At 58.3% G+C, this 18230-nt stretch overlaps 1 protein-coding gene across 1 annotated transcript in view; it reads right to left on the bottom strand.

The window, feature by feature from the left end:
• Positions 1-18230, bottom strand: part of LOC144488241 (insulin-like growth factor 1 receptor) — an 83326-nt gene that overhangs the window by 29242 nt on the left and 35854 nt on the right. The window contains 3 exon segments of the mRNA XM_078206277.1: positions 910-1018; positions 4549-4711; positions 8292-8428. Of these exon segments, the coding sequence (XP_078062403.1) occupies positions 910-1018; positions 4549-4711; positions 8292-8428 (409 nt within the window).

The following is an 18230-nucleotide window of genomic DNA, read 5'->3' as shown; positions in this document are numbered from 1 at the left end:
TAACCAGCACATCTTTGGACACTAAGGGGCAATTTAGCATGGCCAATCCACCTAACCTGCACATCTTTGGACACTAAGGGGCAATTTAGCATGGCCAATCCACCTAACCCACACATCTTTGGACACTGAGGGGCAATTTAGCATGGCCAATCCCCCTAACCTGCACATCTTTGGACACTAAGGGGCAATTTAGCACGGCCAATCCACCTAACCTACACATCTTTGGACACTGAGGGGCAATTTAGCATGGCCAATCCACCTTACCTGCACATCTTTGAACACTAAGGGGCAATTTAGCATGGCCAATCCCCCTAACCTGCACATCTTTGGACACTAAGGGGCAATTTAGCATGGCCAATCCACCTAACCTACACATCTTTGGACACTAAGGGGCAATTTAGCATGGCCAATCAACCTGACCTGCACATCTTTGGACACTGAGGGGCAATTTAGCATGGCCAATCCACCTTACCTGCACATCTTTGAACACTAAGGGGCAATTTAGCATGGCCAATCCACCAAATCCGCACATCTTTCAGACTGTGGGAGGAACCCGGAGCACCCGGAGGAAACCCACGCAGACACGGGGAGAACATGCAGACTCCACACAGACAGTGACCCGAGCCGGGAATCGAACCCAGGTCCCTGGCGCTGTGAGGCTGCAGTGCTAACCCCGCTGTGCGGCCGAGTGGATAAGGCGGGAAAGTGGGATGATCACATCAGATCAGCCATGATCTCAATGAATGGCGGAGCAGACTCGATGGGCTGAATGGCCTAATTCTCCCCCTGTGTCTGAGAGTCTGAAATCCCCTGGCAAAGGAGACATGCCCCCTCGCATGAAGCGTGGGTCGTGAGGATGCCAGCCAGTCGCTGGGACAACTTTCAGAGCAAGAGGGGAAAATCACTCACCTTTTCTTATTGTAGAAGAACACAAAGATTCCAAGGAGCAGAATTGCCATCAGAACCATCACTGGCATCATGGTTAGTATCATCAGGAAATCCTCGTATTTCTTCTCAGCTAGTGACAGAGGAGAGAGAGAGAGAGACAACCTCCCAGTTAGGATGCACGACCCCATCATACCCACACAGAGACTGAACCCCCAAATACAAAGCCCACATCCACCCGACACGGACCCTCAACGCACACTCAGTTATAACACTCTCTCACACACACACTGTCCCTCAGTATAAGACTCTCAGTTATAACACTCTCTCTCACACACTGTCCCTCAGTATAAGACTCTCAGTTATAACACTCTCTCTAAACTGTCCCTCAGTATAAGACTCTCAGTTATAACACTCTCTCACACACACTGTCCCTCAGTATAAGACTCTCAGTTATAACACTCTCTCTCACACTGTCCCTCAGTATAAGACTCTCAGTTATAACACTCTCTCACACACACTGTCCCTCAGTATAAGACTCTCAGTTATAACACTCTCTCACACACACTGTCTCTCAGTATAAGACTCTCAGTTATAACACTCACACACACACACTGTCCCTCAGTATAAGACTCTCAGTTATAACACTCACACACACACACTGTCTCTCAGTATAAGACTCTCAGTTATAACACTCTCTCTCACACACTGTCCCTCAGTATAAGACTCTCAGTTATAACACTCTCTCACACACACTGTCCCTCAGTATAAGACTCTCAGTTATAACACTCTCTCACACACACTGTCCCTCAGTATAAGACTCTCAGTTATAACACTCACACACACTGTCTCTCAGTATAAGACTCTCAGTTATAACACTCTCTCACACACACACTGTCCCTCAGTATAAGACTCTCAGTTATAACACTCTCTCACACACACTGTCCCTCAGTATAAGACTCTCAGTTATAACACTCTCTCACACACACTGTCCCTCAGTATAAGACTCTCAGTTATAACACTCTCTCTCACACACACTGTCCCTCAGTATAAGACTCTCAGTTATAACACTCTCTCACACACACTGTCTCTCAGTATAAGACTCTCAGTTATAACACTCTCTCACACACACTGTCTCTCAGTATAAGACTCTCAGTTATAACACTCTCTCACACACACTGTCTCTCAGTATAAGACTCTCAGTTATAACACTCTCACACACACACTGTCTCTCAGTATAAGACTCTCAGTTATAACACTCTCTCACACACACTGTCTCTCAGTATAAGACTCTCAGTTATAACACTCTCTCACACACACTGTCTCTCAGTATAAGACTCTCAGTTATAACACTCTCTCACACACACTGTCTCTCAGTATAAGACTCTCAGTTATAACACTCTCTCACACACACTGTCCCTCAGTATAAGACTCTCAGTTATAACACTCTCTCACACACACTGTCTCTCAGTATAAGACTCTCAGTTATAACACTCTCTCACACACACTGTCCCTCAGTATAAGACTCTCAGTTATAACACTCTCTCACACACACTGTCCCTCAGTATAAGACTCTCAGTTATAACACTCTCTCACACACACTGTCCCTCAGTATAAGACTCTCAGTTATAACACTCTCTCACACACACTGTCTCTCAGTATAAGACTCTCAGTTATAACACTCTCTCACACACACTGTCTCTCAGTATAAGACTCTCAGTTATAACACTCTCTCACACACACTGTCTCTCAGTATAAGACTCTCAGTTATAACACTCTCTCACACACACTGTCTCTCAGTATAAGACTCTCAGTTATAACACTCTCTCACACACACTGTCTCTCAGTATAAGACTCTCAGTTATAACACTCTCTCACACACACTGTCCCTCAGTATAAGACTCTCAGTTATAACACTCTCTCACACACACTGTCCCTCAGTATAAGACTCTCAGTTATAACACTCTCACACACACTGTCTCTCAGTATAAGACTCTCAGTTATAACACTCTCTCACACACACTGTCTCTCAGTATAAGACTCTCAGTTATAACACTCTCACACACTGTCCCTCAGTATAAGACTCTCAGTTATAACACTCTCACACACACTGTCTCTCAGTATAAGACTCTCAGTTATAACACTCTCTCACACACACTGTCCCTCAGTATAAGACTCTCAGTTATAACACTCTCTCTCACACACTGGGCCTGATTTTACCATTTTGAGTCGAAGTGCCGAATCTGGGCGTCAAATAGATCCGTGCCTGGAATCCTCTTTCCAGCGCGCCCATACGCGTTTTGCCGGCTCTGGTCCGATTCGCGCTGTGGGCGGGGCTTAGCGCTGGCGGACCGATCGGAGCTCTGAACTGCGCATGCGCAGTTCGAAAAAAATCTGACAGAGCGCGCCCGGGCTCGAAAGGAAAAAAAAGTAGAAAGCGGGGAGAGAGCGGCTCTCTCACGATCATCCTCTGGTCGGGGGGGAGGGTGCGCGTGGTGGGATAGGTTGGTGGGTGGGAGGGGTGGGGTGGGAAGGGGGCGGTGGGTGGGAAGAGGAGGGCGGGTCCCAGATCATCCTCTGGTCCAGGGGGATCCGCTGCCACTCTGCGGGCAATCCCTCCTCCCCACCGGAGGAACGAATCCCTCCTGCCGGAGTGGACGTCCGGCCATGCCATCCCACTGAACCTTCAGGATTAAGCAATTCCTCGCTAAGAAGATGAAGCAGAACCGGCCGATTCCACAGTGGATCCGCATGAAAACCGGCGACAAGATCAGTACAAGTCCAAGAGGAGACACTGGAGAAGGACCAAGCTGGGCCTGTAAAGGGATCCACCATCACTGGTACACTACCAGCCACAGATTACTCTTCCCTGCAGGAGCACGAGAGCGGGAGAGATGGCTGTGGCTGGTAGTGTACCAGTGATGGTGGATCCCTTTACAGGCCCAGCTTGGTCCTTCTCCTGTGTCTCCTCTTGGACTTGTACTGATCTTGTTGTCGGTTTTCATGCGGATCCACTGTGGAATCGGCCGGTTCTGCTTCATCTTCTTAGTGAGGAATCGCTTCATGCTGAAGGTTTTGTGGGATGGCATGGCCGCACGTCCACTCCGGCAGGAGGGATTCGTTCCTCCAGTGGGGAGGAGGGATTGCCCGCAGAGTGGCAGCGGACCCCCCTGCCCCCTCCCTCCCCACCGATCGGTTGCAGACTGGCAGCAGACCTCCCCCACCCCCCCCCCCCAACCCCCATCCCCAGAGGATGACCTGGGTCAGAGAGCTGTTGCAGTCTCTGACTCCGCTCTCCGGAGGCTGCAGCGGCAACTTCAGACTTTTATTCTGCAGGTCGGTAACAGCGCGGACGTGGATCGGGATAGAAGACGGTAAAGTGGGATTTGGCGGTAGAGTTGGGCGCGCGGTTCATTAAGTCGATTTAAATGCATGCAAATGCATTTAAATCGTCGGACTGCCCGATTCGGGAGTGGGCCGGACCCGCTCCCGAATCGGGTGTCGGTAAAGCCGCGATCTGCTCGGAATCGGGTGCAGATCACGGTATAGGCCCAACTTTACCGCGATTTCACACCTGAAAACGGCCGCAAAGCTTTGGTAAAATCGGCCCCACTGTCTCTCAGTATAAAACTCGGTTGGAAGACTCCCTCTGCTGGTACTTACGCGGACTGTCTGGGATGTAGAAGGAGATGGGTTGTGTCCAGGATCCGTTCCCGGCCAGTGAGGTGGTGTGGACGGTGGCAGTGTGGTTCCCCGGCTGTAACCGACTCACCATGGCCCCGCCGTATTTCTGGTAAATGTGTCTGGGAACACACTGGTGGAATTCCTGCGAGACAGAGAGGGAGGGGCCAGACAGAGAGGGAGGGGCCAGACAGAGAGGGAGGGGCCAGACAGAGAGGGAGGGGCCAGACAGAGAGGGAGGGGCCAGACAGAGAGGGAGGGGCCAGGCAGAGAGGGAGGGGCCAGGCAGAGAGGGAGGGGCCAGGCAGAGAGGGAGGGGCCAGACAGAGAGGGAGGGGCCAGACAGAGAGGGAGGGGCCAGACAGAGAGGGAGGGGCCAGGTTAGAGTGACACACTCCCTCACCCTGCCAGCCACACTGTGGACGGGAGTATCCAGTCACACTCGGAAAACCCTGCCCCAGATCAACACCCCCTTCCCATGGTCCGCCCCTCGCCCGCTCCCATTCCCGCGGCGAGCGGCACGGGAAGATTCGCCCCCTTGTCTTTATCACAGAGACCCGACAGTACACAAGGAGGCCATTCGGCCGTCAACAATCCCACCCCAATCCCTCCAACCGATGCATCCTGGGACATTAATGTACAATTTAGCACGACCAATCCACCTAACCAGCACGTCTTTGGACTGTGGGAGGAAACCGGAGCACCCGGAGGAAACCCACGCAGACACGGGGAGAACGTGCAGACTCCACACAGACAGTGACCCGAGCCGGGAATTGAACCCGGGTCCCTGGCGCTGTGAGGCAGCAGTGCTAACCCACTGTGTCACCCGTTATCCGGCATTTGTGACCAAGCTACAGCAATAAACAGCAAACATTCAGAAATATTTCATCCTGAATCACATCAGGTGGACAGGCGACCAAAAGCTCGGGTACAGCGACTGGTTTTAGGAGTGTCTCAATGCAGGGGACAGAGAGAGACACTCAGAAAGAGAAAGGCAGACAGAGAGAGAGAGACAGGGAGAGAGAGGGAGAGACAGGGAGAGAGAGAGAGAGAGACAGGGAGACACAGGGAGAGAGAGGGAGAGACAGGGAGAGAGAGAGAGAGAGACAGGGAGAGACAGGGAGAGAGAGGGAGAGACAGGGAGAGACAGGGAGAGAGAGGGAGAGACAGGGAAAGAGAGAGGAACACAGAGAGAGAGAGGGACAGAGAGAGAGAGGGACAGGGAGAGAGAGAGGGACAGAGAGAGAGAGAGGGACAGAGAGAGAGAGAGAGAGGGTGACAGAGAGAGAGAGGGACAGAGAGAGAGAGAGGGGGACAGAGAGAGAGAGAGGGACAGAGAGAGAGAGAGGGACAGAGAGAGACAGGGGGACAGAGAGAGAGAGAGGGACAGAGAGAGAGAGAGGGACAGAGAGAGAGAGAGGGACAGAGAGAGAGAGAGGGACAGAGAGAGACAGGGGGACAGAGAGAGAGAGAGGGACAGAGAGAGAGAGAGGGACAGAGAGAGAGAGAGGGACAGAGAGAGAGAGAGGGACAGAGAGAGAGAGAGAGAGGGTGACAGAGAGAGAGAGGGACAGAGAGAGAGAGGGGGACAGAGAGAGAGAGAGGGACAGAGAGAGAGAGGGGGACAGAGAGAGAGAGGGGGACAGAGAGAGAGAGGGGGACAGAGAGAGAGAGAGGGACAGAGAGAGAGAGAGAGGGACAGAGAGAGAGAGAGGGACAGAGAGAGAGAGAGGGTGACAGAGAGAGAGAGAGGGTGACAGAGAGAGAGAGAGGGGGACAGAGAGAGAGAGGGACAGAGAGAGAGAGAGGGTGACAGAGAGAGAGAGGGGGACAGAGAGAGAGAGGGACAGAGAGAGAGAGAGGGTGACAGAGAGAGAGAGAGGGTGACAGAGAGAGAGAGGGACAGAGAGAGAGAGGGGGAAAGAGAGAGAGAGGGGGACAGAGAGAGAGAGGGGGCCAGACAGAGAGAGAAAGAGGGACAGAAAGAGAGAGAGAGGGGGACAGAGAGAGAGAGGGACAGAGAGAGAGAGGGGGAAAGAGAGAGAGAGGGGGACAGAGAGAGAGAGGGGGCCAGACAGAGAGGTGGAGAGGTTCAGGGAGGGAATTCCAGAGTTTAGGGCCCCCCAGGCAGCTGAAGGCACGGCCGCCAATGGCGGAGCGATGGGAATCGGGGGATGCTCGAGAGGCCGGAATTGGAGGAGCGCAGAGATCTCGGAGGGTTGTAGGGGCTGGAGGAGGTTACAGAGATAGGGAGGGGGTGTAGGGGCTGGAGGGGGTTACAGAGATAGGGAGGGGGTGTAGGGGGCTGGAGGGGGTTACAGAGATAGGGAGGGGGTGTAGGGGGCTGGAGGGGGTTACAGAGATAGGGAGGGGGTGTAGGGGGCTGGAGGGGGTTACAGAGATAGGGAGGGGGTGTAGGGGCTGGAGGAGGTTACAGTGATAGGGAGGGGGTGTAGGGACTGGAGGAGGTTACAGAGATAGGGAGGGGGTGTAGGGACCGGAGGAGGTGACAGAGATAGGGAGGGGGTGTAGGGGCTGGAGGAGGTTGCAGTGATAGGGAGGGGGTGTAGGGGCTGGAGGAGGTTACAGAGATAGGGAGGGGGTGTAGAGACTGGAGGAGGTTACAGAGATAGGGAGGGGGTGTAGGGGCTGGAGGAGGTTACAGTGATAGGGAGGGGGTGTAGGGACTGGAGGGGGTTACAGAGATAGGGAGGGGGTGTAGGGGGCTGGAGGGGGTTACAGAGATAGGGAGGGGGTGTAGGGACTGGAGGGGGTTACAGAGATAGGGAGGGGGTGTAGGGGGCTGGAGGAGGTTACAGAGATAGGGAGGGGGTGTAGGGGCTGGAGGAGGTTACAGAGATAGGGAGGGGGTGTAGGGGGCTGGAGGGGGTTACAGAGATAGGGAGGGGGTGTAGGGGCTGGAGGAGGTTACAGTGATAGGGAGGGGGTGTAGGGACTGGAGGGGGTTACAGTGATAGGGAGGGGGTGTAGGGACTGGAGGAGGTTACAGAGATAGGGAGGGGGTGTAGGGGCTGGAGGAGGTTACAGAGATAGGGAGGGGGTGTAGGGGGCTGGAGGGGGTTACAGAGATAGGGAGGGGGTGTAGGGGCTGGAGGAAGTTACAGTGATAGGGAGGGGGTGTAGGGACTGGAGGGGGTTACAGAGATAGGGAGGGGGTGTAGGGGGCTGGAGGGGGTTACAGAGATAGGGAGGGGGTGTAGGGGGCTGGAGGGGGTTACAGAGATAGGGAGGGGGTGTAGGGGCTGGAGGAGGTTACAGAGATAGGGAGGGGGTGTAGGGGCTGGAGGAGGTTACAGAGATAGGGAGGGGGTGTAGGGGCTGGAGGAGGTTACAGAGATAGGGAGGGGGTGTAGGGGCTGGAGGGGGTTACAGAGATAGGGAGGGGGTGTAGGGGCTGGAGGGGGTTACAGAGATAGGGAGGGGGTGTATGGGCTGGAGGAGGTTACAGAGATAGGGAGGGGGTGTAGGGACTGGAGGGGGTTACAGTGATAGGGAGGGGGTGTAGGGGCTGGAGGGGGTTACAGAGATAGGGAGGGGGTGTAGGGGCTGGAGGAGGTTACAGAGATAGGGAGGGGGTGTAGGGGCTGGAGGGGGTTACAGTGATAGGGAGGGGGTGGAGGGGCTGTGGGGGGGGTAGGGCTGGAGGAGGTTACAGAGATAGGGAGGGGGTGTGGAGGTGGAAGGGAGTTGGGGGGGGCTCTCACCTCGTTTTCCCGACCATACTTGACCTCGTATTTGAGGATGAGTCCGTTGGGATTGGCTGGCTCCGGCCATTGGAGGAGAACAGTGTTGTGGTTAACGAGTTGCCAGGTGACGTTCCCGATGATGTCATCGGCGTGAGCTGGAAGGGAACGGGAAACAGGATCACTGGTGAATCGGAGTCCCCCCACTCCCTCAGGAGGGAGGGAAACACTCCCGCGGGTCTCCCCCCTCCCTATCAGTCAGGTCTGGCTGGATTTCAGATTAATGCAACTCCCATTCCAAGAGGCAAAGCACTTCCAACACCAAAACCCAATATCTCCCAACATTCCCAATTCCCACCCCCTCCATCCCACTATTCCCGATTCCCAGCCCCTCCATCCCACTATTCCAACTCAGCCTCTCTCTGCTCCCCACCCCGACACCCCCTCCTCATCTTCCCAACCTCCTCCAGCGCCCTACACCTCCTCTCTCTGTAACCTCCTCCAGCCCCTCCCTATCTCCCCAACCTCCTCCAGCCCCGCTATCTCCCCAAGCTCCTCCAGCCTCTCCCTATCTCCCCTACCTCCTCCAGCCCCTTCAACCCCCTCCCAATCTCTGTAACCTCCTCCAGCCCGTCCACCCCCTCCCTATCTCTGTAACCTCCTCCAGCCCCGCTATCTCCCCAACCTCCTCCAGCCCCTCCCTATCTCCCCTACCTCCTCCAGCCCCTTCAACCCCCTCCCCATCTCTGTAACCTCCTCCAGCCCCTCCACCCCCTCCCTATCTCTGTAACCTCCTCCAGCCCCCTACACCCCCTCCCTATCTCTGTAACCACCTCCAGCCCCTACACCACCTCCCTATCTCTGTAACCTCCTACAGCCCCTACACCCCCTCCCTATCTCTGTAACCTCCTCCAGTCCCTGCACCCCCTCCCTATCTCTGTAACCCCCTCCAGCCCCTACACCCCCTCCCTATTTCTGTAACCACCTCCAGCCCCTACACCCCCTCCCTATCTCTGTAACCCCCTCCAGCCCCTACACACCCTCCCTATCTCTGTAACCTCCTCCAACCCCCGACGCACCACCCCCCATCTTCCCAAATTCCTCCAGCCCCGACACCTTCTACCTATCTTTGTAACCTCCTCCAGCCCCTACACCCCCTTCCCTATCTCTGTGACCTCCTCCAGCCCCTACATCCCCCTCCCTATCGCTGTAACTTCCTCCAGCCCCTACACCCCCTCCCTATCTCTGTGACCTCCTCCAGCCCCTACACCCCCCTCCCTATCTCTGTGACCTCCTCCAGCCCCTATATCCCCCTCCCTATCTCTGTAACCTCCTCCAGCCCCTACACCCCCCTCCCTATCTCTGTAACCTCCTCCAGCCCCGACACCCCCTCCCTTTCTCTGTAACCTCCTCCAGCCCCTACACCCCCTCCCTATCTCTGTCACCTCCTCCAGCCCCTACACCCCCCTCCCTTTGTCTGTAACCTCCTCCAGACCCTACACCCCCTCCCTATCTCTGTAACCTCCTCCAGCCCCTACACACCCTCCCTTTCTCTGTAACCTCCTCCAGACCCTACACCCCCTCCCTATCTCTGTAACCTCCTCCAGCCCCTACACCCCCTCCCTTTCTCTGTAACCTCCGCCAGCCCGTACACCCCCTCCCTATCTCTGTAACCTCCTCCAGACCCGACACCCCCTCCCTTTCTCTGTAACCTCCTCCAGACCCTACACCCCCTCCCTATCTCTGTAACCTCCCCCAGCCCCTACACCCCCTCCCTATCTCTGCAACCTCCTCCAGCCCCTACACCCCCTCCCTATCTCTGTAACCTCCTCCAGCCCCTACACCCCCTCCCTATCTCTGTAACCCCCTCCAGCCCCTACACCCCCTCCCTTTCTCTGTAACCCCCTCCAGCCCCTACACCCCCTCCCTATCTCTGTAACCTCCTCCAGCCCCTACACCCCCTCCCTATCTCTGTAACCCCCTCCAGCCCCTACACCCCCTCCCTTTCTCTGTAACCCCCTCCAGCCCCTACACCCCCTCCCTATCTCTGTAACCTCCTCCAGCCCCTACACCCCCTCCCTATCTCTGTAACCGCCTCCAGCCCCTACAGCCCCTCCCTATCTCTGTAACCCCCTCCAGCCCCTACACCCCCTCCCTATCTCTGTAACCTCCTCCAGCCCCTACACCCCCTCCCTATCTCTGTAACCCCCTCCAGCCCCTACACCCCCTCCCTTTCTCTGTAACCCCCTCCAGCCCCTACACCCCCTCCCTTTCTCTGTAACCTCCTCCAGCCCCTACACCCCCTCCCCATCTCTGTAACCCCCTCCAGCCCCCTACACCCCCTCCTTTTCTCTGTAACCTCCTCCAGCCCCTACACCCCCCTCCCTATCTCTGTAACCCCCTCCAGCCCCTACACCCCCCTCCCTGTCTCTGTAACCCCCTCCAGCCCCTACACCCCCTCCCTATCTCTGTAACCCCCTGCAGCCCCTACACCCCCTCCCTATCTCTGTAACCCCCTCCAGCCCCTACACCCCCTCCCTATCTCTGTAATCCCCTCCAGCCCCTACACCCCCCTCCCTATCTCTGTAACCCCCTCCAGCCCCTACACCCCCTCCCTATCTCTGTAACCCCCTCCAGCCCCTGCACCCCCTCCCTATCTCTGTAACCCCCTCCAGCCCCTACGCCCCCTCCCTATCTCTGTAACCCCCTCCAGCCCCCTACACCCCCTCCCTATCTCTGTAACCTCCTCCAGCCCCTACACACCCTCCCTATCTCTGTAACCCCCTCCAGCCCCGACACCCCCTCCCTATCTCTGTAACCCCCTCCAGCCCCTACACCCCCTCCCTATCTCTGTAACCTCCTCCAGCCCCTACACCCCCTCCCTATCTCTGTAACCCCCTCCAGCCCCTACACCCCCTCCCTTTCTCTGTAACCCCCTCCAGCCCCTACACCCCCTCCCTATCTCTGTAACCTCCTCCAGCCCCTACACCCCCTCCCTATCTCTGTAACCCCCTCCAGCCCCTACACCCCCTCCCTTTCTCTGTAACCCCCTCCAGCCCCTACACCCCCTCCCTATCTCTGTAACCTCCTCCAGCCCCTACACCCCCTCCCTATCTCTGTAACCGCCTCCAGCCCCTACAGCCCCTCCCTATCTCTGTAACCCCCTCCAGCCCCTACACCCCCTCCCTATCTCTGTAACCTCCTCCAGCCCCTACACCCCCTCCCTATCTCTGTAACCCCCTCCAGCCCATACACCCCCTCCCTTTCTCTGTAACCCCCTCCAGCCCCTACACCCCCTCCCTATCTCTGTAACCCCCTCCAGCCCCTACACCCCCCTCCCTATCTCTGTAACCCCCTCCAGCCCCTACACACCCCTCCCTATCTCTGTAACCCCCTCCAGCCCCTACACCCCCTCCCTATCTCTGTAACCACCTCCAGCCCCTACACCCCCTCCCTATCTCTGTAACCCCCTCCAGCCCCTACGCCCCCTCCCTATCTCTGTTACCTCCTCCAGCTCCTACGCCCCCTCCTTATCTCTGTTACCTCCTCCAGCTCCTCCACCCCCTCCCTATCTCTGTTATCTCCTCCAGCTCCTACACCCCCTCCCTATCTCTGTTACCCCCTCCAGCTCCTACACCCCCTCCCTATCTCTGTAACCCCCTCCAGCCCCTACACCCCCTCCCTATCTCTGTAACCCTCTCCAGCCCCTACACCCCCTCCCTATCTCTGTAACCCCCTCCAGCCCCTACGCCCCCTCCCTATCTCTGTAACCCCCTCCAGCCCCCTACACCCCCTCCCTATCTCTGTAACCTCCTCCAGCCCCTACACACCCTCCCTATCTCTGTAACCCCCTCCAGCCCCTACACCCCCTCCCTATCTCTGTAACCCCCTCCAGCCCCTACACCCCCTCCCTATCTCTGTAACCTCCTCCAGCCCCTACACCCCCTCCCTATCTCTGTAACCCCCTCCAGCCCCTACACCCCCTCCCTTTCTCTGTAACCCCCTCCAGCCCCTACACCCCCTCCCTATCTCTGTAACCTCCTCCAGCCCCTACACCCCCTCCCTATCTCTGTAACCCCCTCCAGCCCCTACACCCCCTCCCTTTCTCTGTAACCCCCTCCAGCCCCTACACCCCCTCCCTATCTCTGTAACCTCCTCCAGCCCCTACACCCCCTCCCCATCTCTGTAACCGCCTCCAGCCCCTACAGCCCCTCCCTCTCTCTGTAACCCCCTCCAGCCCCTACACCCCCTCCCTATCTCTGTAACCTCCTCCAGCCCCTACACCCCCTCCCTATCTCTGTAACCCCCTCCAGCCCCTACACCCCCTCCCTTTCTCTGTAACCCCCTCCAGCCCCTACACCCCCTCCCTTTCTCTGTAACCTCCTCCAGCCCCTACACCCCCTCCCTATCTCTGTAACCCCCTCCAGCCCCCTACACCCCCTCCCTTTCTCTGTAACCTCCTCCAGCCCCCTACACCCCCTCCCTATCTCTGTAACCCCCTCCAGCCCCTACACCCCCTCCCTATCTCTGTAACCTCCTCCAACCCCTACACCCCCTCCCTATCTCTGTAACCTCCTCCAGCCCCTACACCCCCTCCCTATCTCTGTAACCTCCTCCAACCCCTACACCCCCTCCCTATCTCTGTAACCTCCTCCAGCCCCTACACCCCCTCCCTATCTCTGTAGCCTCCTCCAGCCCCTACACCCCCCTCCCCATCTCTGTAACCTCCTCCAGCCCCTTCACCCCCCTCCCTATCTCTGTAACCTCCTCCAGCCCCTACACCCCCCTCCCTATCTCTGTAACCCCCTCCAGCCCCTACACCCCCTCCCTATCTCTGTAACCCCCTCCAGCCCCTACACCCCCCCCTATCTCTGTAACCTCCTCCAGCCCCTACACCCCCTCCCTATCTCTGTAACCCCCTCCAGCCCCTACGCCCCCTCCCTATCTCTGTAACCCCCTCCAGCCCCCTACACCCCCTCCCTATCTCTGTAACCTCCTCCAGCCCCTACACACCCTCCCTATCTCTGTAACCCCCTCCAGCCCCGACACCCCCTCCCTATCTCTGTAACCCCCTCCAGCCCCTACACCCCCTCCCTATCTCTGTAACCTCCTCCAGCCCCTACACCCCCTCCCTATCTCTGTAACCCCCTCCAGCCCCTACACCCCCTCCCTTTCTCTGTAACCCCCTCCAGCCCCTACACCCCCTCCCTATCTCTGTAACCTCCTCCAGCCCCTACACCCCCTCCCTATCTCTGTAACCCCCTCCAGCCCCTACACCCCCTCCCTTTCTCTGTAACCCCCTCCAGCCCCTACACCCCCTCCCTATCTCTGTAACCTCCTCCAGCCCCTACACCCCCTCCCTATCTCTGTAACCGCCTCCAGCCCCTACAGCCCCTCCCTATCTCTGTAACCACCTCCAGCCCCTACACCCCCTCCCTATCTCTGTAACCTCCTCCAGCCCCTACACCCCCCCCCTATCTCTGTAACCCCCTCCAGCCCATACACCCCCTCCCTTTCTCTGTAACCCCCTCCAGCCCCTACACCCCCTCCCTATCTCTGTAACCCCCTCCAGCCCCTACACCCCCCTCCCTATCTCTGTAACCCCCTCCAGCCCCTACACACCCCTCCCTATCTCTGTAACCCCCTCCAGCCCCTACACCCCCTCCCTATCTCTGTAACCACCTCCAGCCCCTACACCCCCTCCCTATCTCTGTAACCCCCTCCAGCCCCTACGCCCCCTCCCTATCTCTGTTACCTCCTCCAGCTCCTACGCCCCCTCCCTATCTCTGTTACCTCCTCCAGCTCCTCCACCCCCTCCCTATCTCTGTTACCTCCTCCAGCTCCTACACCCCCTCCCTATCTCTGTTACCCCCTCCAGCTCCTACACCCCCTCCCTATCTCTGTAACCCCCTCCAGCCCCTACACCCCCTCCCTATCTCTGTAACCCTCTCCAGCCCCTACACCCCCTCCCTATCTCTGTAACCCCCTCCAGCCCCTACGCCCCCTCCCTATCTCTGTAACCCCCTCCAGCCCCCTACACCCCCTCCCTATCTCTGTAACCTCCTCCAGCCCCTACACACCCTCCCTATCTCTGTAACCCCCTCCAGCCCCTACACCCCCTCCCTATCTCTGTAACCCCCTCCAGCCCCTACACCCCCTCCCTATCTCTGTAACCCCCTCCAGCCCCTACACCCCCTCCCTTTCTCTGTAACCCCCTCCAGCCCCTACACCCCCTCCCTATCTCTGTAACCTCCTCCAGCCCCTACACCCCCTCCCTATCTCTGTAACCCCCTCCAGCCCCTACACCCCCTCCCTTTCTCTGTAACCCCCTCCAGCCCCTACACCCCCTCCCTATCTCTGTAACCTCCTCCAGCCCCTACACCCCCTCCCCATCTCTGTAACCGCCTCCAGCCCCTACAGCCCCTCCCTCTCTCTGTAACCCCCTCCAGCCCCTACACCCCCTCCCTATCTCTGTAACCTCCTCCAGCCCCTACACCCCCTCGCTATCTCTGTAACCCCCTCCAGCCCCTACACCCCCTCCCTTTCTCTGTAACCCCCTCCAGCCCCTACACCCCCTCCCTTTCTCTGTAACCTCCTCCAGCCCCTACACCCCCTCCCTATCTCTGTAACCCCCTCCAGCCCCCTACACCCCCTCCCTTTCTCTGTAACCTCCTCCAGCCCCCTACACCCCCTCCCTATCTCTGTAACCCCCTCCAGCCCCTACACCCCCTCCCTATCTCTGTAACCTCCTCCAACCCCTACACCCCCTCCCTATCTCTGTAACCTCCTCCAGCCCCTACACCCCCTCCCTATCTCTGTAACCTCCTCCAACCCCTACACCCCCTCCCTATCTCTGTAACCTCCTCCAGCCCCTACACCCCCTCCCTATCTCTGTAGCCTCCTCCAGCCCCTTCACCCCCCTCCCCATCTCTGTAACCTCCTCCAGCCCCTTCACCCCCCTCCCTATCTCTGTAACCTCCTCCAGCCCCTACACCCCCCTCCCTATCTCTGTAACCCCCTCCAGCCCCTACACCCCCTCCCTATCTCTGTAACCCCCTCCAGCCCCTACACCCCCTCCCTATCTCTGTAAGCTCCTCCAGCCCCTACACCCCCTCCCTATCTCTGTAACCCCCTCCAGCCCCTGCACCCCCTCCCTATCTCTGTAACCTCCTCCAGCCCCTACGCCCCCTCCCTATCTCTGTAACCCCCTCCAGCCCCCTACACCCCCTCCCTATCTCTGTAACCTCCTCCAGCCCCTACACACCCTCCCTATCTCTGTAACCTCCACCAGCCCCTACACCCCCTCCCTATCTCTGTAACCCCCTCCAGCCCCTACACCCCCTCCCTTTCTCTGTAACCCCCTCCAGCCCCTACACCCCCTCCCTATCTCTGTAACCTCCTCCAGCCCCTACACCCCCTCCCTATCTCTGTAACCCTCTCCAGCCCCTACACCCCCTCCCTTTCTCTGTAACCCCCTCCAGCCCCTACACCCCCTCCCTATCTCTGTAACCTCCTCCAGCCCCTACACCCCCTCCCTATCTCTGTAACCGCCTCCAGCCCCTACAGCCCCTCCCTATCTCTGTAACCACCTCCAGCCCCTACACCCCCTCCCTATCTCTGTAACCTCCTCCAGCCCCTACACCCCCTCCCTATCTCTGTAACCCCCTCCAGCCCATACACCCCCTCCCTTTCTCTGTAACCCCCTCCAGCCCCTACACCGCCTCCCTATCTCTGTAACCCCCTCCAGCCCCTACACCCCCCTCCCTATCTCTGTAACCCCCTCCAGCCCCTACACACCCCTCCCTATCTCTGTAACCCCCTCCAGCCCCTACACCCCCTCCCTATCTCTGTAACCACCTCCAGCCCCTACACCCCCTCCCTATCTCTGTAACCCCCTCTAGCCCCTACGCCCCCTCCCTATCTCTGTTACCTCCTCCAGCTCCTACGCCCCCTCCCTATCTCTGTTACCTCCTCCAGCTCCTCCACCCCCTCCCTATCTCTGTTACCTCCTCCAGCTCCTACACCCCCTCCCTATCTCTGTTACCCCCTCCAGCTCCTACACCCCCTCCCTATCTCTGTAACCCCCTCCAGCCCCTACACCCCCTCCCTATCTCTGTAACCCTCTCCAGCCCCTACACCCCCTCCCTGTCTCTGTAACCCCCTCCAGCCCCTACGCCCCCTCCCTATCTCTGTAACCCCCTCCAGCCCCCTACACCCCCTCCCTATCTCTGTAACCTCCTCCAGCCCCTACACACCCTCCCTATCTCTGTAACCCCCTCCAGCCCCTACACCCCCTCCCTATCTCTGTAACCCCCTCCAGCCCCTACACCCCCTCCCTATCTCTGTAACCTCCTCCAGCCCCTACACCCCCTCCCTATCTCTGTAACCCCCTCCAGCCCCTACACCCCCTCCCTTTCTCTGTAACCCCCTCCAGCCCCAACACCCCCTCCCTATCTCTGTAACCTCCTCCAGCCCCTACACCCCCTCCCTATCTCTGTAACCCCCTCCAGCCCCTACACCCCCTCCCTTTCTCTGTAACCCCCTCCAGCCCCTACACCCCCTCCCTATCTCTGTAACCTCCTCCAGCCCCTACATCCCCTCCCCAACTCTGTAACCGCCTCCAGCCCCTACAGCCCCTCCCTATCTCTGTAACCCCCTCCAGCCCCTACACCCCCTCCCTATCACTGTAACCTCCTCCAGCCCCTACACCCCCTCCCTATCTCTGTAACCCCCTCCAGCCCCTACACCCCCTCCCTTTCTCTGTAACCCCCTCCAGCCCCTACACCCCCTCCCTTTCTCTGTAACCTCCTCCAGCCCCTACACCCCCTCCCTATCTCTGTAACCCCCTCCAGCCCCCTACACCCCCTCCCTTTCTCTGTAACCTCCTCCAGCCCCCTACACCCCCTCCCTATCTCTGTAACCCCCTCCAGCCCCTACACCCCCTCCCTATCTCTGTAACCTCCTCCAACCCCTACACCCCCTCCCTATCTCTGTAACCTCCTCCAGCCCCTACACCCCCTCCCTATCTCTGTAACCTCCTCCAACCCCTACACCCCCTCCCTATCTCTGTAACCTCCTCCAGCCCCTACACCCCCTCCCTATCTCTGTAGCCTCCTCCAGCCCCTACACCCCCCTCCCCATCTCTGTAACCTCCTCCAGCCCCTTCACCCCCCTCCCTATCTCTGTAACCTCCTCCAGCCCCTACACCCCCCTCCCTATCTCTGTAACCCCCTCCAGCCCCTACACCCCCTCCCTATCTCTGTAACCCCCTCCAGCCCCTACACCCCCTCCCTATCTCTGTAACCTCCTCCAGCCCCTACACCCCCTCCCTATCTCTGTAACCCCCTCCAGCCCCTGCACCCCCTCCCTATCTCTGTAACCCCCTCCAGCCCCTACGCCCCCTCCCTATCTCTGTAACCCCCTCCAGCCCCCTACACCCCCTCCCTATCTCTGTAACCTCCTCCAGCCCCTACACACCCTCCCTATCTCTGTAACCCCCTCCAGCCCCGACACCCCCTCCCTATCTCTGTAACCCCCTCCAGCCCCTACACCCCCTCCCTATCTCTGTAACCTCCTCCAGCCCCTACACCCCCTCCCTATCTCTGTAACCCCCTCCAGCCCCTACACCCCCTCCCTTTCTCTGTAACCCCCTCCAGCCCCTACACCCCCTCCCTATCTCTGTAACCTCCTCCAGCCCCTACACCCCCTCCCTATCTCTGTAACCCCCTCCAGCCCCTACACCCCCTCCCTTTCTCTGTAACCCCCTCCAGCCCCTACACCCCCTCCCTATCTCTGTAACCTCCTCCAGCCCCTACACCCCCTCCCTATCTCTGTAACCGCCTCCAGCCCCTACAGCCCCTCCCTATCTCTGTAACCACCTCCAGCCCCTACACCCCCTCCCTATCTCTGTAACCTCCTCCAGCCCCTACACCCCCTCCCTATCTCTGTAACCCCCTCCAG

Source organism: Mustelus asterias, unplaced genomic scaffold (genome assembly GCF_964213995.1).
Source record: "Mustelus asterias unplaced genomic scaffold, sMusAst1.hap1.1 HAP1_SCAFFOLD_1401, whole genome shotgun sequence".
Lineage (NCBI taxonomy): Eukaryota > Metazoa > Chordata > Chondrichthyes > Carcharhiniformes > Triakidae > Mustelus > Mustelus asterias.
The sequence above is the reverse complement of the archived record's forward strand: the minus strand, read 5'-3'. Positions and strand labels throughout refer to the sequence as shown.